We start from the raw sequence: 23,793 nt of genomic DNA, 5'->3' as shown, positions 1-23,793 counted from the left end.
TTTGTCTCTCATATTCTAGTTCATTATTTAAATTTTAAATATATAGGATGTGCTAACAACAAAGATCAAGAAGACTTGGAAAAGTCTACCACTTTAATTTTCTTGATTAGAGTTGCTCATAATTTCCTAGAATACATGCCGCAACTCTCTTGTCTTGGTCATGTGATGTTCTTATTAATGCATTGACAGAGTCAATGGTGATAGAAAATAGTGTGGATGGTGTATCCTCCAACCAATCGCACTCTAGTTGTCACTCTCATTGTTTAAAACTTCATGTTGTTATGTATAGCAAAAGGTTCAAGTCATGTTAACTTCTTTCTTTTGATCTAGAGAATCAAACGGTTAATCGATCGATTAATCAAAATAATTGACCGAGTTGTCAGTAAAATTCTTATCAAAAAACCGACCGAAATCGACCGTTTGCATCTATAAATTGCTCTGGAATCATCCTGACGATTGATTTGTTTGTTTTTTTTGTCCATGCAAAGTCAAAATCGATGTGTGGTTGCTGTGTGGTCAAGTGTGTTATGATGAAACTATTGATACTCTTATTAATTGTCATCTTGATCACTACTTTATTTTTGGTTAGACTTTGTGTTCATTGAACCAATAAACAACAGGCTTATTATGTGAGTATCAATAGGCTTTAATTTACGATTATTATAGAGGATTTACTTTGACATAGCTTTATCTGCAAACAATGCAAAACAGGCTAACAGTAACAGTAACTATTTATATGTTATACCAGTAATCTCATACTTTGCTTTCTTAACTGCACAAAACTTCAATACTTTCAGAAGATAAAATTCAAGTTTGGATATAGTTCATTAATGTAGGCCATGATGAACCCTCCTACAAGCACCTGTTCAGAGATTCAAAACACTAATCATGAGAATCTAAAAATATAATTAACTATCCTGAAAGCTGAAACAATAATTTCACCTTATTAAGTACACAAATTATATACCTTCTGGATATAAGTGAGCGCAAGGTTTCTTCTTTGTTTCCACCAGCAGCTTCACACACAAACCAAAAACAGGAAACATAAGTACCAACAATAGTAAATCCATTTCAATGGCCGACATCATTCAAACCAATTCTCCTCAATCTATATTGACACCCTCCGACTTTTAACTGCGGAGTTTCTATGGGATAAGTAAGGTTCATCCACTCCATGGAAAAACGTTTGTTTTGGACGTTTGACCTATTATATTATATACTTCCCCTAGACGATGTGGGATATGAACTGCACACCCCTACCAGGTGACTCATCACCTTACTTGGTAGCCTATCAGACACTGAAGCCTAGCCACACAAGTCTGTCGATCACAAGGGACCTGGGTACTACAATTTTCCAAAAAACTCGGTCATCTAATGGGTAGATGGGGCACATTTATTGCATCATCAAATGTGTATATTGTAGTTGGAGGATAGAATGTTGGACAGTAGCATGTGTGGTGTCTAATACATTACCTTGCCAAGACACTATTAATAAATTGTTGGGCATTGAGATGTGTCATTAAATAATGAAAGTAACTTGTACGAATAAATAACAACCTATGACTTTTATCATACAAGAAAGAAAAATCATTAGCACTATGGAAACTAGCAATACGTGACTTAGAAAATACTAAATGGAAGTAAAACAAACCTTTCACAAGAGCCATGATGACCTTCCAAATATTCAGTCGGACAGCAACTTAGAAACGAGTTGCATGGCCGGCCTACGTTGTGGATTCACATCTAAGCATGAAACGGCCACCTCCATGATGCGGTTTAGTTTATCAAGAACCTTGAACCGTGGAGGTGAAAGGCGCTGGTCTAACAAATCATTAAGTTTCACTTGGAGAGCAGCAGATGAAGATGATGCATTTGACATAATATCGCCTGGATGGCTCCCTTTGAGAACTTCTAGTGCCAACACTCCAAAGCTATATACGTCACACTTTTCAGTCACCTTCATTGTGTAAGCAAGCTCTGTAGATTAAAGTAAGATGGTGAATATGATTCTATACATGTAAATATTCAATAGAACAGAAGGATGTTAATTAATTTACCTGGTGCAATGTATCCATGTGTTCCAGCTAGTTTTGACCAATTAGACGAGTCCTGCTTGAGAAGTTTAGCGGTGCCAAAGTCTGAAACATGTGCTTCATATTCCAAATCTAGCAAAATATTTTTGCTCGATATGTCTCGATGAATGATTGGCGATGGTAAATCATGGTGCATGTAAGACAAGGCGTGAGAGACACCTTTGATGACATTCACTCTCTTAGACCAATCCAATTCTATCGCTTCCTTGTCATTGCTTAGAATTTTGGCCAGGCTACCTCTCTGAAGATAATCATAGACTAAGAATGTGTATTTTGAATGTGTGCAGAAGCCATAGAGTTTCACAATGTTCCTATGCCTTATCTCTGTTAAGGCCTTGACCTCGTTGAAAAACTCCTTTTGATCTGCTGAATTGCTACTGTCAAGTAAACGGCGGAATCTCTTGACAGCTACAATATCACCTAACGGAAGATCAGCTTTATAGACAGTTCCATGACCCCCTTCCCCAATGCAATACATGGCATCAAAGTTGTTGGTTGCTTCCATGATGTCTTCAAATTTCACCGGGCTATCAAACATAGATAATGTAATTGATTGCTCGTCGTTCTCATGGTCACCCTTCCTTCGTCTTTGGAAATTATGAAACACAAGAATTATTGCAAAGGATATAGCAAGTGCTCCTAAGAGAGGAAACACAACTATAAACACAATCTTATGGCTCTTTGTTGGACCATGCTTATCTTCCTTGCGTGGCAGTTGACATGGTTGCAATCCACTCACATTGCCACACAATCCTTTGTTTCCTTGGAATGCTTCCACCGGAAAACTTTGAAATACTTTGCTGTTCGGAATAGGACCCCAAAGATTATTGAATGAGAGATTTAGGGTCATCAGGTCTTGCAACTTGGTGAATTGTGCTGGTATTTTTCCGACAAGCAAGTTATGACTCAAATCAAGTTGAGAAAGATGAACTAATTCACTAATTGGAATTGGAATTTTTTGGTTGAATTTGTTGCAGCTCAAATTCAAGTAATGGAGATTCAACAGGGCTCCCAAACTGTCAGGCATGTTGCTCAATCTATTCCCTGATAAGTCGAGAAATTCAAGATTGGTAAGTGATCCAACCTCAAGAGGAATAGCACCAGAAAAATTATTGTTGTTCAACTTCAAATTCACCAAATTAGTCAACCTTCCCAACTCCCTCGGGATACTCCCAACCAAATGATTCATAGAAAAATCAAGACCATATAGTTGAGTCCAATTTCCAATCTCTGGAGGTATCTTACCACTCATGTTATTCCTGGCAATCCATAGAGTGGTTAATTGTAAGCATCGACCCCATTTAGGCGATATTTCTCCGGAAAATCGATTGTGGCTCATATCAATAAAGGTCAAGTTTGGATAGACTCCAAAGTCTGCATCTGTATTTCCTTCTAGTTGGTTGTCATTAAGACGGACCCTAACCAAGCTTGTGCAGTTTCTCAAGTCTTTGGGTACTGAGCCTACCAAATGGTTGTTGCTTATGCCAAAATACCAGAGTAATCTACTGCTGCAGACATGTTGAGGTAAGTGACCAGTGAGCAGGTTGTCATACAAAGCAAGAAAGCTCAACTTCGTCATGTTTCCTATTTCTGTAGGAATGGATCCAGATAGTTGATTTTTGCCTACGTTGAAACTTTCCAAGTTGCTTAGATTCCCCAATGAAGTTGGAAGAGAACCATTTAACTCATTTTCACTTAAATCCAATGAAGTAAGGGCCTTCAGTCTTCCCAATTCTTCAGGAATGGATCCAGAAAATAAATTCTGCTTGAGCTGCAAAATCTGTAAGCTGCTCAACTTTTCAAGGAAAGCTGGAAGTGAACCACTAAGTTGATTACCACTCAACTCCAAGTGAAGAAGACTCGTCACGTTTCCAATCTCTTTAGGTATGTTGCCAGATAGAGTGTTATTATACAGGTAAAGATAACTGATACCTCTTAGACCATCAAATGATGTCGGAATTTGACCACTGAGTTGATTATTGCTCAGATCTAGATCATAAATAGAACTCAAATTTCCTAGTTCCCAAGGAATGGAACCATTTAGCTTATTTTCTTCCAATTGAAGGAAGATAAGCTTGGAGAGCTCACCAAGTCCTGGTGGGATGGAACCGGATAGGGAATTACTGAAGAGATTTAAGTCAGTCAAGTTACTCATATTACCCAAAGAAGTTGGAATGACTCCATCTAGAAAGTTATTGTACAGCTGAAGCTGACGGAGGGATTTTAGCTCATGACCAATTTCTTGAGGAATTGAGCCGTTTAGTTGATTTTCATTGAGCGCAAGAACCTCAAGATGAGTTAGCTTGACAAATGTAGGTGGGATTTGCCCGGAAAACTGATTCCTCGACAAATCAAGGTGGATGAGGTTGGAGAGATTATTGACTTCAGGAGGGATGGAACCATAGAGTGCATTCATGCTAAGATCAAAATATGAGAGATTGGGAAATGATGAGAAGGAAAAGTTATAAAGCGTACCAAGTATCCCACAACTGGTAAGGTTAATCATGGTGATACTTCCAGCAGTATTGCAAGAAACACCGAACCAAGTGCAATGGGTTGAATTGAGAATGGACCATGAAGACAAGAGAGGCTGAGTTTGGTTATGAAAACTGGCTTTCCATCTAAGAAGAGCCTGTGCTTCCTCTATAGAATCAGAAGCAACAACCAGAAACGAAAGGAAAATGGACAGGGAAACAAGTGAGAAGGCAATAGACTTCATTGTGTCTGCTTTCTGAGTAACTGAATTATGTGATATTTTGCTACTTCATTGTGTTCACATATAAATAGGATGAGTTAGCACTAAAACATGATAAAGATTTGGAAAAGACTGTCACCTAACTTAGGCCACTTGCACTCTGGGTCTCGGTCTCGGTCTCGGTCTCGGTCTCGCAGGACAGGTGTCTGGTCCTAAAAACAAAAGCTTTTGAAGGTTTTGGTCTAGATCCATTAGGTTCTTATAAAAGAGACAAACGTCAACACTTGAAACAGTTTGTGCATTTTTAATGTTTAAAATAGGATAATTGTGATTTTACACAGTAACTTAGATTTACACCCATTAAGTATTTAAATTAAAAAAATAATAATAATATTCTTCATGATAAATTTTATGCAAGAAATCTTATTTATAATAAATTACACGAAATTTAAAAAATTCAAAATTCAAATATAATACAAAACTATAATTATTTATGTACTTGTCAGATTTTTGTGTAATTTTTATAATATATTTTAAATTAAAAGTAAAATTGAAATAGCATAAAATAAATTATCCATTATTGATTTTTAAATACATACCAATTTATCCTTTAGCAACAAAAATGAAAAACTATATTTCATACATATAATTAATCGTATATAACAATAAAGCTCAATTATGTTTAATATGAGTAAAAAATCATTAAAAATCATTAAAATATTAACTTAATAAGAGATAGTGAAAATCTAAAAAAATATGTTTTTTGAATGATGTCAAATAATTTGTTGATTGTTATTCTAAGTTAACAATAAATGATAAAATAATTTTACCTAGCTAACGATTGTTTTAATCTCAATATTTCACTTTTAAAAATTTGACGTAACAATTCAAACACTCCGCCATAATTCCAAACATTCATGGTTTCACTTTTATATCTTCCTTTACCAATTGTAATTTAGTTCCCTCCATTAGTATTTTGCGGCGTTTACAAGTGCACCAATATGTATGACCTCCTATTCTTTTTTATTGATGAACTTTTTTCAACCAATTTACTTCAAATTGTTAAAGAATCGTACTTAATATTATTGAATCTTATCATAACTAAATATTAGCAAATAAATTTTTTTTTAATTAAATTTAAAAGGGTTCGATTTATTTAGTATTAGTACTATATATGAAATAATTAAATTATTTAAAAAATGTAAGGTTCAACCTTTCATTCTTTAAGTTAATTGGTTGAACCTTCAAAAAATTATTTTTACAAATCGAAGCACGAGACTATTATGATAACACATAATATTATTTGAAAATTGAAAAAAAAAATATATTTAGAGACAATACTATCCTCTTTATAACAATTTCTATAACTTTAATTAATTGTTAATGTTTGAAGTGTTGGCTATCACAATTTTTTTATATATTTAAAATTATCTTAAGAGTCGTGCAGTTGGTTAAAAGAATATTTTATTGGTTAACATTCTCTCTAGTATTCTATTATCTACTATGTCTTTGATTTAAAAACATTTGAATATTGATTTAGGTTGGAAAATTTTAATTAATATTATAAAAATCTTGCAACCTCACTTTCACTTTGACGAATTCTTCCACTCCTTGGTTGACTAATAATGTAAACCATTCACATTTCCATAATCCATAAGGTTCTAGAAGAAGTGACAAAGACAGCACTTTGTTAAATAATATTTAAAATACTTGAACAATATTAGTTAATAAAGTGTCTTAAATGTTTAAAATAGGATAATATTATTTTGACCATTAACTTATACTTATTCCAATAAAATACTTAAACTTAAAATTAAATTTAATGATATTTTTCAGGTTTTTTTTATTGTGAGAAGTATTATTTTTTACAAAAAAGTTAAAAAAAAAATCCATCCAATACAAAACTATAATGATTTATATATTTGTCATGTTTTTCTGTAATGTTCAATATATCTTTTAAACCAAAAAATAAAATTAAAAATCGAAAATAAAATAAATTATCCACCATTTATTCTTTTTAGATAGAATATCAATTTATCATTTTACCAAAAAAAAAAAGCAAACTATTCTAATAAGTATGATTAATTGTATATAATAATAAATCTATGTCGAATATGTGTACAAAATAATTGAAAAAATCGTGAAAATAATAATTAACTTAATAAGAGACTAAAAAGGAAAATGGACACGAAACAATTTAAAGTGAGAAGGCAATAGACTTCATTGTGTATGTTTTAATTGTGTTCACATGTATAAATAGGACGACTGGATGTGTTCACATATAAAATAGGAAGACTTGCGCTCTTGGTCTTGGTCTTGGTCGTGGTCTAGACAGGACAGGTAAGTGTCAGCGTCCTAAAAACAGAAGTTTTTGAAGGTAATTGGTCTTTGCCCATGCAAAGTTATTAGGACTAAAAAATTTGGAAATGGTTTAAACGTCATTTACTTTGTATGGATCAATTTCTTGAAGGTATCAAATTAATAGACTATATTATAGTCTCATGAAAAATAGCCTATGATCATTCAAAATTTCAAACCACCCATCTTCTTATTTATTAAAAATAAACTTTTTAATTTAGCTATTTATTATTCAAACAATTATTATAGTGGTATTAGGACGTAATCGTCTAATACTTAATCTTATAATTGAGTGGTTAGTGCCATTATAATAGAAGGGTATTATTAATAACAGGTATACTATAATCTTAAGGGCACTTGACTACAAGCATATCACATGATAATATGTATGATGAACTTTCTCTCACTTACGTTTTAAAGTTAGAATACATATATTTTTAAGATATTATCTTATCGTGCACCTTAATTTTCAGCTACTGTAAAAGAAAGGCAGTAGTGACCTTTGAGAGGAAACTTAGAACAAAGCAAGAGAACACATTTTGAAGATGCAACGTGGACTACCTTTGAAGTTTATGAAGAGGCTGTGAAAAAGGCTGCCTCGATTGCGAAAATCCTGCCTCAACGCTCGGGTTAAGAATAAACTCTAGTTCAAATGTGCAAGTGAAATGAGATTTAAAATCAATGTACAGAACTTTGACAAGATGAAGAATAAAACAATTGTGAATAATTAAACTGGACCTATAAAAACTAAACAGGCCCAATCGGTAATTAACATAAGTCCAAGGTTCAAGCCATAGTCCAATACCCAAAGAAAAAGCCTTCAACACAAAGGCACGATGTCATAAGGCCACAGACCATAGAGGAAACTAGAATAACAAATTCCATATAAGTATCACTTTGAGAATTTATGGACAAATAAGTCTATTTGAAAATTTCTTTTTCATATAAGTACCTCTTTTCCATATAGGTGTATTTTTTAAAAAATTAATAATTTCATATTTTCATATTTGCTCTTCTTCTTCAATAGTCATAAACGTAACAATACTTAGATCTAAGAAATCAATCTCCCTTCTATTTTCACCACTGCCACCGTCCGCCTCCACCACCGTCGCACCTCCACCATCATCTTCTTCATTTTCTTATTCTCCATCTTCTTATTTTTATTATTATTCTTTTTCATCTTCTTAGATATGAGATGTAATATGAGATATGAGATCGTAATATGAGATGTATAGAGTGCAGATATGAAATTGTACAGATCTGAAGCTGTAACATACGTCTATGTAACAGTTTGAAATAGTAACATTGTGCGAACAAAACGGACAACCTTTGGGTCTTCCTTTCTGGTAGCCATTTTGAACGGAATCTGGCTTGGCATTGGACATCTCAGTGAAGGGAGTCTAACGGCGGTGGTGGTGTAGCGAACCGTTGCCGAAATCGTATGGATTTAAGACCTTTTCTTTCATATTATAGTTTCAAACAGTAACATGAACTGATATATAGCGAGAGTAGTGATGTAATTGGCATTCCCATGCTACCTATGGGTCCATGTGTTTTAGGAGTGGATTTAGATGTCCAAAAGTTCTCTTAGGGGTACCGGACTGGAATTTCCCCAAACTAGAATCGTGAAGACCAAAAGCTGAGCAGTGAGCAGGCGACAATGAGAAGCTAGCTCAGCAGAGATGGAATCCTTTCAGGTCCAGTTCTTACTTATAAACCCTTTAATTTTTCTTTTTCTCTATGGGAATGAGACTACATGTCGTAACCTGGTAACTAAGTGAAATATGAAGTATGAACCCCACAAATTTGAAGAAAACTAGGAATGCGGAGAGGATGCAAAACAAGGGTTAATTGTTAGTTGAAGATTGCATTTTATGACAGTAATCTGCATTTTCTGTCGGTGATTCCATGTAAGTAATGGCTTAATTTCTTGGTTTTGCAGCAGTATAAGTGATGTTCTTGAACCAGGTGATGATGCAGAGCAGCATTTGTGAGGGATCTGCCAACAGTTCCTTACCTTGTGATAGAATTCTCTGGGAGCCATTCCAAGTACTGAGATGCTTATTATGTGATTATCAATACTAATAGACTTCATTTACTTTGACGAAAATTTATCCGCAAATTATAGATCAAGTACAAATTTATTAAATAATCACTCATCACTCCTTGTTCAAACACTATTATAGTTCTAGCATCAATAATTTGGAGATGTTCTTATATGTTACTGCAGTAATCTCATACTTTGCTTTCTTATTAACTGCACAAAACTTCAAATAGTGACAGTAACTTGTACGAATATATAGCAACCTATGACTTTTATCATACAAAAAAGAAAAAACATTGACATTATAGAAACTAGCAATGCGTGACTTAGAAAAATACTAAATAGAAGTAAAACAAACCTTTCACAAGCCATGATGACCTTCCAAATATTCAGTCAGACAGTAACTTAGAAACGAGTTGCATGGCCGGCCTACGTTGTGGATTCACATCTAAGCATGAAACGGCCACCTCCATGATGCGGTTTACTTTATAAAGAACCTTGAACCGTGGAGGTGAAAGGCGTTGGTCTAACAAATCATTAAGTTTAACTTGGAGAGCAGCAGATGAAGATGATGCGTTTGACATAATATCTCCTGGATGACTCCCTTTGAGAACTTCTAGTGCCAACACTCCAAAGCTATATACGTCACATTTTTCAGTCACCTTCATTGTATAAGCAAGCTCTGCAGATTAAAGCAAGAAGGTGAATATGATTCTATACATGTAAATATTCAATATAACAGAAGGATGTTAATTAATTTACCTGGTGCAATGTATCCATGTGTTCCAGCTAGTTTTGACCAATTAGACGAGTCCTGCTTGAGAAGTTTAGCGGTGCCAAAGTCTGAAACATGAGCTTCATATTCCAAATCTAGCAAAATATTTTTGCTCGATATGTCTCGATGAATGATTGGCGATGGTAAATCATGGTGCATGTAAGACAAGGCGTGAGAGACACCTTTGATGACATTCACTCTCTTAGACCAATCCAACTCGTTCGCTTCCTTGTCGTTGCTTAGAATTTTGGCTAGGCTACCTCTCTAAAGATAATCATAGACTAAGAATGTGTATTTTGAATGTGTGCAGAAGCCATAGAGTTTCACAATGTTCCTATGCCTTATCTCTGTTAAGGTCTTGACCTCATTGAAAAATTCCTTTTGATCTGTTGAATTGCTACTGTCAAGTAAACAGTGGAATCTCTTGACAGCAACAATATCACCTGACGGAAGATCAACTTTATAGACAGTTCCATGACCCCCTTCCCCAATGCAATACATGGCATCAAAGTTGTTGGTTGCTTCCATGATGTCTTCAAATTTCACTGTGCTATCAAACATGGATAATATAATTGATTGCTCATTGTTCTTTGGGTCGTCCTTCCTTCGTCTTTGGAAATTATGAAACACAAGAATTATTACAAAGGATATAGCAAGTACTCCTAAGAGGGGAAACACAACTATAAACACAATCTTATGGCTCTTTGTTGGAGCATGTCCATCTTCCTTGTGTGGCAATTGACATGGTTGCAATCCATTCACATTGCCACACAATCCTTGGTTTCCTTGGAATGCTTCGGCTGGAAAACTTTGAAATACTTTGCTGTTTGGAATAGGACCCCAAAGATTATTGAAGGAGAGATTTAGGATCATCAGGTCTTGTAACTTAGTGAATTGTGCTGGTATTTCTCCGATAAGCAAGTTATGACTCAAATCAAGTTGAGAAAGGTGAACTAATTCGCCAATTTGAATTGGAATTCTTTGGTTGAATTTGTTGCAGCTCAAATTCAAGTAATGCAGATTCAACAGGGCTCCCAAACTGTCAGGCATGTTGCTCAATCTATTCCCTGATAAGTCGAGAAATTCAAGATTGGTAAGTGATCCGACCTCAACAGGAATACCACCAGAAAACTGATTGCCGTTCAACCTCAAATTCACCAAATTAGTCAACCTTCCCAACTCCCTCGGGATACTCCCAACCAAATGATTCATAGAAAAATCAAGACCATATAGTTGAGTCCAATTTCCAATCTCTGGAGGTATCTTACCACTCATGTTATTCCCGACAATCCATAGAGTGGTCAATTGTAAGCATCGACCCCATTTAGGCGAGATTTCTCCGGAAAATCGATTGTGGCTCATATCAATAAAGGTCAAGTTTGGATAGACTCCAAAGTCTGCATCTGTATTTCCTTCTAGTTGGTTGTCATTAAGACGAACTCTAACCAAGCTGGTGCAGTTTCTCATGTCTTTGGGTACTGAGCCTACCAAATGGTTGTTGCTTATGCCAAAATACAGGAGTGATCTACCCCTACAAACATTTTCAGGTAAGTGACCAGTGAGCAGGTTGTCATATAAAGCAAGAAATGCCAACTTCGTCAAGTTTCCTATTTCTATAGGAATGGATCCAGATAGTTGATTTTGGGCTACATTGAAATTTTCCAAGTTGCTTATATTCCCAAATGAAGTTGGAAGAGAACCATTTAACTCATTTTCACTTAAATCCAACGAAGTAAGGGCCTTTAGTCTTCCCAATTCTTCAGGAATGGATCCAGAAAATAAATTTTGCTTGAGCTGCAAAATTTGTAAGCTGCTCAACTTTTCAAGGAAAGCTGGAAGTGAACCACTAAGTTGATTACCATTCAACTCCAAGTGAAGAAGAGTTGTCAAGTTTCCAATCTCTTTAGGTATGCTGTCAGATAGAGTGTTATTATAAAGGTAAAGATAACAGATACCTCTAAGTCTTAGACCACCAAATGATGTCGGAATTTGACCACTGAGTTGATTATTGCTCACATCTAGATCATAAATGGAGCTCAAATTTCCTAGTTCCCAAGGAATGGAACCATTTAGGTGATTTTCTTCCAATTGAAGGAAGATAAGCTTGGAGAGCTGACCAAGTCCTGGTGGGATGGAACCGGAGAGTGAATTATTGAAGAGATTCAAGTCAGTCAAGTTACTCATATTACCCAAAGAAGTTGGAATGGCTCCATCTAGAAAGTTATTGTGCAGCTGAAGCTGAACGAGGGACCTTAGCTCATGACCTATTTCTTGAGGAATTGAGCCATTTAGTTGATTATCATTGAGCGCAAAAACCTCAAGATGAGTTAGCTGGACAAGCGTAGGTGGGATTTGCCCTGAAAACTGATTCCACGACAAATCAAGGTGGACAAGGTTGGAGAGATGATCGAGTTCAGGAGGGATGGAACCATGGAGTGAATTCATGCTAAGATCAAAATATGAGAGATTGGAAAATGATGAGAACGAAAAGTTATAGAGCGTACCAAGTATGCCACAACTGGTAAGGTTAATCATAGTGATACTTCCAGCACTATTGCAAGAGACACCGAACCAAGTGCAATGGGTTGAATTGAGAATGGACCATGAAGACAAGAGAGGCTGAGTTTGGTTATGAAAACTGGCTTTCCATCTAAGAAGAGCCTGTGCTTCCTCTGTAGAATCAGAGGCAACAATCAGAAACAAAAGGAAAATGGAGAGGGAAACAAGTGAGAAGGCAATAATAAACTTCATTGTGTATGTTTTCTGAGTAATTGAAGATTTGGAAAAGTCTGCCACCTAACTTAAACCGCTCGCACTCTTGGTCCTAAATACAGAATCTTTTGAAGGTTTTGGTCTTTTGTCCAGGCAAAGGTTTTGTCCAGGCTATTTATTATTCAAACAATTATTATAGTGGTATTATGTCGTAATCTAATAATTGATTGGTTAGTGCCATTATAATATAAGAGTATTGAAAACGGGTGTCCTAGGGCACTTGTTAAGGATTGATTACAACGTATCATAGTATGACATATGTGATGAACACTTTCTTACCTATTTTTTTAACTTTAATTGTATATCTTTTTCATATTACAATGTTTTCATCCTTATCTAGATACCTAAGGACACTCATTATCATGAATCAAAAAGGATTGACGCAAGGAAAACATCAAGATTCAAGACTAATCAAGATGTATAAATAATTCTTGGGGATGAGAATCACTCCTAATGGGCCTAATCAAGATGTATAAATAATTCCCCACCCCTTTGACGATAAATATACAAAAACAAAATTTTAATTATTAAGTAGAATGTGTAATAATCAAAGACTATGTAGTGTTATTGGGCTGTCATTATAATTATATCTTATTTATTTTTTAAATTTAAAATGTAGAGTAAGGACAATCCATCAATTTCAATTCCCGTTGAATACTGGGTTTGATGCGAATCTTAAAGAAGATTAAAATAAATTTTAATCTTTTTTAAGATGAAAGGTTTCGTAATATTTGTCTGATTTAATGTCAATTTCTATCATTTCACTGTTCAAAAATGTTAGGGATCCCAGTCATTCCAGTAATCAATCTTGGTCATTGATTGATGTAAGTGTAAGAGCTCACAAAACCTAATGCACATCAATCAATGAACATAATTGATTACTGAGATAATTGAGATCCTATTTACTGGGATCCCTATCACTTACATTCGCTGTTTGATTGGCATTTGTGTATCACCGGTTCCATCCCGTTGCCTTTGTAGACTTTGAATACTGGGTTTAAAGTTTACAAGTTTGAAATTTTTTACTTTTATCATCTCATCTTCTATGAAATGTTGTAAAAATGGGATCAGTCTTCAAACCAAAAAATTTACCAGTTCGTGGTTAAACCAAAATTGGATTGGGATTGAACCAATTCGACATATAAATTATCAAAGAAATATTTAAAATAATTTCATATTTCATAATACTCACAATAACATAGAAAACAAATGGGCTAAAATATTATATATGTGCTTAGACTATAGCAGTTTTGTCGATTATGTCCTTAAACTATTTTTTTTCTTCATTCTATCCTCAAATTATTGTTTTCCACATGGTTTCTATCCTGAGTCAGCATTCCGGTGTTGACTCCGGCGAAAATGCTGACGTGGCATCCATGTGATTATAAAATAAAATAAAAAACTCGTCGGAGTTCAGATGACACGTCAGCATTTTCGTCGGAGTCAACACCGGAAAGTTGACTGAGGAGAGAAACCATGTGGAAAATAATAGTTTAAGGATAGAATGAAGAAAAAAAATAGTTTAAGGACATAATAGAGAAAAATGTGATAGTCTAAGGACATATTTAATATTTTAGCCAAAACAAATGCACTAATGCATATTTTGCCATAGTCGTTGGAAGGGACGTCGTATAGGGTATAAAGTGTAACTATTATTTATTGCTCACAAAGTGTTCGAAGAAATGTCTTATTGAAGCATATGTACATTAATCAATTTTAATAAATTTAATATGTTTGGTCATTTTTCATTTATGTACATTTGATAAATTAACGTCTTTCAATAAATTCAATATTTGAAATACATTAATATAAATATTTATTTTAATATTGAAAAAATATATTTTCTTATACACTTCAATAGGTATATAAATATAAATATATATATATATATATATATGTACATATATGTCTACCTTCAACATATATATTACATGTATATTTAATTATTTCTAATATATACATAGATATATAATTATATATACACACTTTTGGGCAAGAATTAATAATGATTGAGACTACCTAAATATGACCCTCAAAAGACCCACAATTATGGTAGTCTTAGTATATAGAGATGTTGGATGAAACATCCTCATATCACATAACTAATTTTCAAAGGTTAGTATTAGATGACTTTGTAGTCTTAGTTTCAATTTTGAGAATGAGATATGTGGAGGACAGCAGAATCTAAAAATTGTTGCAAGAGATCTGATTTTATGGTCATATGAAAGCCTTCATTTTGTTTTTATCTCCAATTCCACTGGCTTCAGTCAAATTTTGTTGGCAGAAAATTCATATCGACTAGAAAAAAAAAATAGAGTTTAGGAGCCAGAAGAAATATTCATCATTGAGAAGGATAACTAACTAGTTGATGTCATGATGGTTCAAGCTAGGGGTAGCAAAATTCTGTCTAGTCCGGATGATTGAATTTGTCTGACGATTAAATCAAGTTTGGATGTAAGTTATATTTCTTAAATCTAGACCCAAAGAAATTTTTTTTGTCCGTTTTCAAAACCAAGTTCAGGTCAAAACAAAGAAATCTTGTTTGATTTACTTGTCCGAAACCTAACCTGAATTAAGTTATTATCCGATTTATTTGTCTGGATTTAAATCAATCCGGTTTTGGTCAATTAAGTACATCCGAAATACAGTCTAGATTAGGGTCTACCATGTAAATATTTCATAAATACATGCTGTTGTCTGATCCGAATCGACTCGGAACCGAATTTTTTTTGCCACCCCTAGTTCGAGCTGCTGCATATGATCTCCATTGACATGCTAATCAATGTACTGAAATGTTAATCAATTCACAATCCCCGAGTCAAGACAGGAGAAATATACTTCATTAGAGCACTAAGCCATATTAGTGGATCACATAGACTTATTATTTAATGGATACAGACAAAATTCTGCATGAATAAATGTCACAAGTAGACAAAATATTGTCTTCCATCTTTGGTGTTTCAACAAAGCAATGGTCCAATTTCAGAATACTATATTACTCCTCAAAGAAAAACTGAACAAGATTATGACCCTTATTTATCCATCTTTTTACAGAATTTATCCATGAATATATGACACAACTAGACAAGATTGTTGTCTTCCATTTGTGTCATATATAGCAACAAAGGAGAACAAGATTATGACCCTTATCTGCCAACAAAAACAGGGATGCAGATTTTGCTTAGATGTCAATGAAATAATTTTCGTCGCTGAGACGTTGCGTGCCTTGTTTCTTATTTCGCGGAGACAATAATGTTTTGAATGTTGTTTTGTGTATTTGTCAAGAATATGTGTAAGCTGATAACCAAGTAGATCTAATATATATATATATATATATATATATATATATATATATGACATGTCCCTTGCATCAAGCACTCACCACAAAATCAATACACAAGTGAGAGAGATAGAGATAGAGAGAGAGAGGAACATAATGAAGAGTACTGTTTCCTTCAAGTCAAGCGCTTTTCTTTTTGTCATTCTGATCTGGACATCATGTTTGGACATTGAAGCTCTGCAATGTAGCCCAAGTGGCAAAATTAAGGGAAAGAAGCCTCCTCCAGGACAATGCAACACAGAGAATGACTCTGACTGCTGCAAACAAGGCAAATTCTACCCTACTTACAAATGCTCGCCGCCAGTTTCTGGCAATACAAAGGCCTACCTCACTCTCAACAGCTTTCAGAAAGGTGGAGATGGTGGCGGCCCATCTGAGTGTGACAACCAATACCACTCCGACGACACACCAGTTGTTGCATTGTCAACTGGATGGTTCAATAACAAAGGCAGGTGCCTTCACAACATCACTATCAGCGCCAACGGGCGCAGCGTGGTGGCTATGGTGGTGGATGAGTGTGACTCAACCATGGGATGTGATGGAGATCATGACTATCAGCCTCCGTGTCCTAACAACATTGTTGATGCCTCAAAGGCTGTGTGGAAAGCTTTGGGAGTACCTCATGGCCAGTGGGGTGGCCTAGATATTACCTGGTCTGATGCTTGATTCTCATATGGTTGCTTATATATGTATTATTCTGTCTATGCCTCTTAATTGAGTGTGTCGTTTGTGATGATACCTGTATTTATTTTGTCATTGTTGATATCTTCTTGTAATCTCCTGTTCAATTAATTTATCACTAATGCATACTTCCTATCTCTGATACAACAAATATACTATGCAACATCAGGTATACTAAGGTCTTATTACCCAAAAAAACAAACTTCATAGAATATGTCAACAATGAAGGGATCACTGGCTAGTTTGACAAACATTTTTGAGATCAATTGCGCATTGATCCATAATCACAATAGCAATGTGACATCTTATTGTGCTGATCGTACCCAAATCAAAAAAGAAAAAGAAAAAGAAACCACAAATTTTCAAATGACTATGTGCATGTAGGTTTAAATAAACGAATTAAGCATATGATCCATCAGAAGATTGAAACTTGATCTCTCATGAAGAAGAGACCAGAAGGACCTCCTTTAGGCAGCATTGCCAACTTCAGAAGACTTTCAGCTCCTTCTTCTACTGTCAGTGTGCCTTTGTTGCGGTTAAAATCTGTTTTAACAAAGCCAGGACAAACACTGTTGACGCAGAAACTCGGATACTTGTTGGCTGCAATCCTTGTGTAGGCTATGAGAGCTGCTTTTGACATCTTATATGCAGCTGTAAATGTAGGCCAGCCTTTGCTTTCAAGTGTACCATCTTTGAAATCTTTCCGAAACTCGCTCAATACCTCTTCTAATCGTTCTTCGGTGAGTTTATCGCCATCACCCAACACTTCTTTAGCCCATTCATTTGTTATATACTGCCCAAACAGAACAAAATTATTCAAGTGAGCAAAAAGTGAATTTTCCTAGACAGTTGACAAAATCAAGGTCACTGTTTCATACCTCTAACTTGCCATAGTAGGAGGAGACATTAACAATTGTCGGTGAATCGGATAATTGAAGAAGAGGAGCAAGCGATTCGATCAATGTTTTGGGTCCGTAGTAATTTGTTTTGAGGCATGACTCAGTTAATTCATAAGTTTGAATCATTGCGCGACTCGGATCTATCTTTCCACCTGAAGCTCTAATGGCTTCAATGTCAATTGTAACACCAAGCATTCCAGCATTGTTTACTAAGATGTCGAGTTTTCCGAACTGGGTTTTGACAAAATCCGCGAAGGAAGCAATGCTAGCAGAGTCAGCTACATTAAGCTGATGAAAAACTACTTGGCCAGAGAGACCAAGCTCATTGAGGTTTCGAACAGCTTCAAGACCTCTCTTTTCATCTCTTGCTGCTAATACCACTGTGATGCCATTGGAAGCCAATTGCTTCACTGTCTCAAATCCAATCCCTTTGTTTGATCCAGTCACAACTGCATACCTGCACACAAAAAAATCAACATTTATATACATATATATATATATATGTACATATATATATGTTTAGGACACTATAATTAGCACATACTTTGTTGCTGCTGCCATTGATGATGTTGAGAGAAGTAGTTGTTCAATGAGAGAATTGTTTTCTTGGTTAAGAAAGTATGATGAGAGAGCTGGTTGATGAAACAATCATGGCTTGCTGGGTTTATATAGCTAACCATCCATGTTGGATTTCGTCAACTTTGAACAACCAAAGAAAACCCATTACTTTAAAAATTAATAATAAAAAGCCGCCCTAGCAAACCATAAACATATTAATTAAATAAAAATTACCCTTGTTTTGACCCTTTATTTGTCGGGTATGTTTTGACTAGCAAGAGCCATCAGCCATCACTAACCAAAAACATGCAAAATATATATATATATATATATATATATATAAGTTAATTGATAAACTTACCCCAAAAAGAAACCTTATGATAGAAGCTTCTTTTAGTTTATAATCCGACAATAACCATTTGTTAAGAAATTTTATCCATTTCTCAAGGTTTGATTATAATAAAAAGCATATTTTTCAGTAATATTTCAATATATATATATAGAGGCTCCTTTCCCTCAACTATTTTCATTGATTATTTCATATTATAGTCTAAATGAAAATTTAAAGTGAAAAAAAAGGAAGAAGAGGGATAACAGGGGAATTAAACACTGGCATAATATATAACGAAAAATGTTTGAGATCTCTAATTTATAACCCTCATTTTACTTGTGAAGTATTGGATGTTAAGTGATGATACATATGTATTTATAATTAATGATTATCACATATACCACATACAATTATGGATAAAATGGGAGATAATAAATCGAAGATCTGTAACATTGCTCATATATATAAGGATGTAACAATTCCAATGCGGGTTATCATTCGGGATGCAACATTCCGACGTTGCTTTCTGTGGTTTTGACCAACAAACACAAATGATTAAGGAATATAATATGTTGATTTCTATGTTTTCGACTATTCTTGGTTTTGACATTATCATTTTTGGGTTTTTCATTTTGCATGTTTTAAACACTTCTGCAAAACGGCAAAATATTCGTGTGGTCTACTAATGAAATTTTTTTAAAAAATAAAATACCGTTGAGAAATGTGTTTTTCATTGTTATAGAATCTTAGGTACAGATACGTCTAATTCAATTATTATTAATCAAACCACCTCTCTCGTTGGTAATGACAACTTCTTTATAACTATTCTTATGCTTATATTACTCGTTGTCCTTGTGCCACGTATTAAAATCCATACAAGAGAGAAATTTATATTATTGTCTTTTTAAGAAATTAAGCTTAATAAATAAAATTTCTAAGATTTTAAAGATTAATGGACTTGACCAAGTATAAGTGGATATAACCTTTGACCTTGACCTTTGTTATGAGTGTCAGTGAGCCTGAATCAATATAGTCGGCCCACAAAGAATTTATATATATGCTACTATTTGTTTTCTTTGTTTCTAAGAATACTTTTATTTATCAATTCTTTCAATTTTGAAATTTTCTACGATTGAAGTTGTGTATAATTGACTATAATAAGTTCCATATAGATCAAGAATCTATCATAAATTTTGTTCACTTGTCTTTTTTTTTGGTGACAACTCTCAAACAAAGTTCCAACAGGATCATTATACTCTATTTATTATTCTTAAATGGCTAACATCCTAAGTTTAGTTTTTATAGAATGTTTTGTAACAATAACATGCCAAAAGACCAAATTTTATTCGATATTGGACAAAAAAGGAAAAAAAATCCATGGAGAGAGTTGAGTAATTACAAACCATAAAAAATGAACCGTTATACTCTATTTATTGCTTTTAGATATCTAACTTACTAGTTTAGCTTCCGTAATACTTTTGTAATAAAAGGATTAAAAAAGACGAAGTTTTGCTACAAATTGGACACAAATGTGAAAAATTCGTTCATGAAGAAAGTTGTGAAATTTCAAACCATCAAAGTGGATCTTTGTATTTCATTTATGATTCGTAGATGTCTAACTTACAATTTTAACTTCCGTGGCAAAATCAGGAGACATGCAAGATGTTCATAGTGTTCCTCTGCACAATATGCAGAGAGACTGTTTGTGAAATTTGAACTTTGTGACATTTAAATTGTGTATCTATAACGTAACCATTAAAACCATAAGCCACATGTTTGCATGCCAATTTTGAAAATCAAATTCATTATTATTCCATCTTGAATGATTCCACTTCCACAACCGTGATCCATCAATGATAATGTATGACCGTTAATATAATGAGGAAAAAGTAGTACATGCTGAGCATGACAGGATTGACTATAATATATATAATGACTCTTTCAGACTCCGTTTGGCTAATAAAATAAGATCCACTCAAACAGGATTGCAAAATTCCTCATAAGGATATCATACTTTCAGGACAAACAGAAGCCTGAATTGACTGCTAAAAGATCCATTAAAACTTGCTGTTACTAAGCATTGTTTTGTTCACTGTCTCTACATTCATCATCACAGGATATATAAATCCGTCGCGCATTGTGCAAGATTAAAATCACTAACCATATGCATCACTTGACTGTAAAATCTGTCACAAACCTGATACATGACATACGAGTGGGATTTGAGGCCTTATTCATGACAACTTGAAGGAAATAAATCGCTTTCAAGTTTAATCTGTCTTAGTTTAAATAAACCCGACACACTCAAAATGCAGACTCTTCCTTCCGAACGAAGAAGAGACCAGAAGGACTGCCATTTGGCAACAATGCCAACCTCACGGGACTCTCTGCTCCTTCTTCAACAGGTAAGATACCGTTGTTCTTGTTGATATCTGTTTTCACATAGCCAGGGCAGACGCTATTGGCGCAGAATGTAGGGCACTTCTTGGCCACGATCCTTGTGTACGCGTTCATTGCTGCTTTCGATAGAATTTACGCAGACATAAAAGGCCAGCCTTTCGTTTCTTCTGAACCTTCTTTCATATCTTTCAAATACTGATTCAGTACCTCATCAACTCTTTCTTCAGTCAGGTTTGCAGTATCACTTAGCACTCCTCTAGCCCATTCATTTGGTATACCCTGACACAAAATCGAAAGTTCAACTTAACCAAAAGCAATCAGAAAACACAGTTTTTCAGCGATTGATGGTTTATTTCTAGTTAGAGGACAAAGAGGTTGGAAAATTATCTACCTTCAGCATCCCCATGGAGGAAGAAACATTGACGATCCTCGGTGAATCAGAAAGCTCAAGCAGGGGAATGAATGCTTCGGTCATTCTTCTAGCACCGTAATAATTTATTTTCAGGCATTCTTCAGCCAATTCATAATTTTGACTCACGATAACTCTCCAGTTTATTTGGCCACCTACCTGGATAGATTAGAAGAGACTTATTAATTACTATCCTTCATAGCAATACAAAGTACTTTTCATATTAACAGTAGAAAATAAATGTAGAGTGAACAGGTTTCATGCAATTTCTCACCAGTCAAATCCCAACTGCAAGAACAAAGAGATGTCTTGAATAAAAAGTTGATCCGAAGAACCACACAACAATCCATGAGTTCAAATATACTCTAGAAGTATCATCTAAGCTGCTGAGTAGTCTCTAAAAGCCATACAAATCAAAGTCGACCCAAAAAAACAACGGAGCTAAAATCCAAAGCATGAGCAGAAGCACATTTAATAGCGCTATATAACTAGTTGCCTCCAATGCCAACAAGTATGATTAAAGCGCACAATTCCATTGTTTTGAAAACTCACCTTTGGTGTTGTCCTCAAAGCCTCTTCATTAATTATGCCTCCACCAACTCCGGCATTGTTCACCTGCACATCACTTTAATCAAAACCAAGAGAAAGGAAAAACAAAAAAAAATATATCCAATATGAATATAGATATGCTAGTTTCACATTTCAGAGTCACAAACCAGATTAATATTAAAATCTCGAAGATTCACCTATGGGTTCTAGTTAGAGGTAATTTGAAATTGACAAACATAATTATGAGACGATCCATGAGTTATTTACGTAACAGTTACACCTAGTGCTAATGAATTTTTCAAAGGTCTAGAAACCGGTTCACTGCTCAGTCTTTTGCTTTCAATTAATTTTGATTAGTTTGTTAGAACGATAAGAGAGACCCTTATGTTGCAATCACACATCAGGCAGGATAGTTAGAATGGACGATCTTACAAGGTTGATGGATTAATAGGCTAGTCTTTTCGTAGCGGGCCCAGCATACTTATTGGGTCTCCATCACCTTACCACAAATTTCATAAGGTTGAGCAATTAGTCCGTGATCTTGAAATACAAGCAAATTGCTTACCTTTCAAAGAACTTTCAACAAGAATTTAATTTAAGAACTCAACTCAACACAAGAAACAACTACTCTCTTGAAATTAGTGGTGGCAGCTCTAGAGGACATGTTCCGGTTGACTGCTCGAACTGTCAGCCAAGGGGGCAGTTGGGGGTTTGGGAAGGATTCTTGAATGCAATAGCCCAGTGAATATAGCATTTTTATCATCTTGGAGACCTACCTATGTGTGTGTCGAGTAAACACAGTGATTCAGATAAGCAAAACTGCAGGAACGTCATGATTACTCTGAGAAGCTCTCAAGTGGCATACATAGACTACTCTAACAAGGACCTAAAGTTAAAGATCTATGAAAATGTCTAGAGATCAAGACTTCAAAGTATGATAATGCAAATCTCAAAGAAACACCACAGGGACTAGGGAGCAAGATAGAAACACACTATTAAACTAATGAATCTTAATACTCTTCCGTCTTTCTCAACTTGGGATCTCTGGAAAGGGACTGTAAACTCAATCGTAATGCTTTTCTAATGAAATCACTAGGAGGAACTTCAAATTTTCTTCACCATAAATAGAAAATTAAGACTTCTACGGCTGCAGCAAAGGTATAAGCTTATCAAACGATAGGCGAGAAAAAAAATAATATTGAGGGAAGTATGTGAAAGCACACCAGAATATCAAGTTTTCCGAAGTGGGTCTTGACGAAATCAGCAAGGGAAGCAATGCTAGCAGGGTCCGCCACATCAAGCTGATGAAAGACCACATTCCCAGGCAGAGCATACTGCTTGAGTTTATCAAGAGCTTCAAGACCCCTCTTTTCATCTCTCGCTGTTAACACCACTGTAATCCCATTGGAAGCCAACTGCCTTACTGTTTCAAATCCAATCCCTTTGTTTGAACCAGTGACAACTGCATACCTGAAGAGACAAATTTATCAGAAATCGCCAAATCAAGTGAATAAAAGGGTAGAGTCATGTTGTTGTGGGAAGAAAAAAATTAAATTGGCAGAGGCAACAGCCAACATGTGAGAAGAAAAGTACTACTTTGTTGATGTAGCCATGGAAGTTAAGAGCACTGAGGACTTCTAACTTGAAAATTCAGGGGCACAGAGATCTAAGACGATAAAACACATGAATTCCAAACCAACTTTCATATATAAAACCAAAGCGGCGACCAAAAGCCTGTAATTTTTTGATTTTGCCTTTGGACCAAGTTGCTTTTACTGTTTATTCTTCACTGTTTTAGCAATTCACAATTGCAATCTCATACGATAAGGACACTATCAATAAATTGTTAGGCATTTAGATGTGTCATTAAATAATGAAAGTAACTTGTA

At 34.9% G+C, this 23,793-nt stretch overlaps 5 protein-coding genes and 1 pseudogene across 6 annotated transcripts; 1 reads left to right on the top strand and 5 right to left on the bottom strand.

The window, feature by feature from the left end:
• Window positions 1–713: 713 nt before the first annotated feature.
• LOC119983779 (probable leucine-rich repeat receptor-like protein kinase At1g35710) lies at window positions 714–12,782 on the bottom strand. Its single transcript, XM_038827507.1, has 4 exons — window positions 9,953–12,782; window positions 9,549–9,872; window positions 968–1,016; window positions 714–862 (listed from the first exon to the last, which is right to left on the bottom strand). The coding sequence occupies exon 1, from the start codon at window positions 12,714–12,716 to the stop codon at window positions 10,230–10,232; it is 2,487 nt and encodes an 828-aa protein (XP_038683435.1). The 5' UTR covers window positions 12,717–12,782; the 3' UTR covers window positions 714–862; window positions 968–1,016; window positions 9,549–9,872; window positions 9,953–10,229.
• LOC119983778 (probable leucine-rich repeat receptor-like protein kinase At1g35710) lies at window positions 1,426–4,810 on the bottom strand. Its single transcript, XM_038827506.1, has 2 exons — window positions 2,058–4,810; window positions 1,426–1,977 (listed from the first exon to the last, which is right to left on the bottom strand). The coding sequence occupies exons 1-2, from the start codon at window positions 4,597–4,599 to the stop codon at window positions 1,685–1,687; spliced, it is 2,835 nt and encodes a 944-aa protein (XP_038683434.1). The 5' UTR covers window positions 4,600–4,810; the 3' UTR covers window positions 1,426–1,684.
• LOC119983387 (MDIS1-interacting receptor like kinase 2-like) lies at window positions 4,928–10,124 on the bottom strand. Its single transcript, XM_038827072.1, has 4 exons — window positions 9,953–10,124; window positions 9,688–9,872; window positions 9,549–9,568; window positions 4,928–5,030 (listed from the first exon to the last, which is right to left on the bottom strand). The coding sequence occupies exons 1-4, from the start codon at window positions 10,122–10,124 to the stop codon at window positions 4,928–4,930; spliced, it is 480 nt and encodes a 159-aa protein (XP_038683000.1).
• A 3,366-nt stretch (window positions 12,783–16,148) lies between the features above and the next one.
• Window positions 16,149–16,828, top strand: LOC119984801 (putative ripening-related protein 1). The gene has a single exon (XM_038828916.1). It carries the CDS (start codon window positions 16,174–16,176, stop codon window positions 16,741–16,743), a length of 570 nt encoding a protein of 189 aa, XP_038684844.1. The 5' UTR covers window positions 16,149–16,173; the 3' UTR covers window positions 16,744–16,828.
• Window positions 16,829–16,930: 102 nt separating this feature from the next.
• Window positions 16,931–18,330, bottom strand: LOC119984790 ((+)-neomenthol dehydrogenase-like). Of its 2 annotated transcripts, XM_038828902.1 has the most exons (3): window positions 18,202–18,330; window positions 17,637–18,114; window positions 16,931–17,551 (listed from the first exon to the last, which is right to left on the bottom strand). In XM_038828902.1, exons 1-3 carry the CDS (start codon window positions 18,216–18,218, stop codon window positions 17,174–17,176), a joined length of 873 nt encoding a protein of 290 aa, XP_038684830.1. In that variant the 5' UTR covers window positions 18,219–18,330; the 3' UTR covers window positions 16,931–17,173. The 2 variants fall into 2 exon arrangements, with proteins under 2 accessions (XP_038684830.1, XP_038684829.1); XM_038828901.1 differs by lacking the exon at window positions 18,202–18,330 and having other exon boundaries at window positions 17,637–18,146.
• Window positions 18,331–20,539: 2,209 nt separating this feature from the next.
• LOC119984795 lies at window positions 20,540–23,661 on the bottom strand (annotated as a pseudogene).
• Between the last annotated feature and the right edge of the window lie 132 nt (window positions 23,662–23,793).

This window comes from Tripterygium wilfordii, chromosome 18 (assembly GCF_013401445.1).
Source record: "Tripterygium wilfordii isolate XIE 37 chromosome 18, ASM1340144v1, whole genome shotgun sequence".
Classification (NCBI taxonomy): domain Eukaryota; kingdom Viridiplantae; phylum Streptophyta; class Magnoliopsida; order Celastrales; family Celastraceae; genus Tripterygium; species Tripterygium wilfordii.
The sequence above is the reverse complement of the archived record's forward strand: the minus strand, read 5'-3'. Positions and strand labels throughout refer to the sequence as shown.

Bases quoted from the DNA above. Each gene is read 5' to 3' on its own strand.
- LOC119983778 (XM_038827506.1), bottom strand. From the start codon at position 4,599: ATGATTAACCTTACCAGTTGTGGGATACTTGGTACGCTTTATAACTTT. The intron at 1,978-2,057 runs GTAAATTAATTA...TTTAATCTACAG, and splicing joins ACATGGATACATTGCACCAG to AGCTTGCTTACACAATGAAG.
- LOC119983387 (XM_038827072.1), bottom strand. From the start codon at position 10,124: ATGCACCATGATTTACCATCGCCAATCATTCATCGAGACATATCGAGC. The intron at 9,569-9,687 runs GTTCTTTATAAA...AATATTTGGAAG, and splicing joins TTTCACCTCCACGGTTCAAG to GTCATCATGGCTTGTGAAAG. The intron at 5,031-9,548 runs GTTTGTTTTACT...TAATGGATCTAG, and splicing joins GTCATCATGGCTTGTGAAAG to ACCAAAACCTTCAAAAGCTT.
- LOC119983779 (XM_038827507.1), bottom strand. From the start codon at position 12,716: ATGAAGTTTATTATTGCCTTCTCACTTGTTTCCCTCTCCATTTTCCTT.
- LOC119984801 (XM_038828916.1), top strand. From the start codon at position 16,174: ATGAAGAGTACTGTTTCCTTCAAGTCAAGCGCTTTTCTTTTTGTCATT.
- LOC119984790 (XM_038828901.1), bottom strand. From the start codon at position 18,146: ATGTATATAAATGTTGATTTTTTTGTGTGCAGGTATGCAGTTGTGACT. The intron at 17,552-17,636 runs GTATGAAACAGT...CTGTTTGGGCAG, and splicing joins CCTACTATGGCAAGTTAGAG to TATATAACAAATGAATGGGC.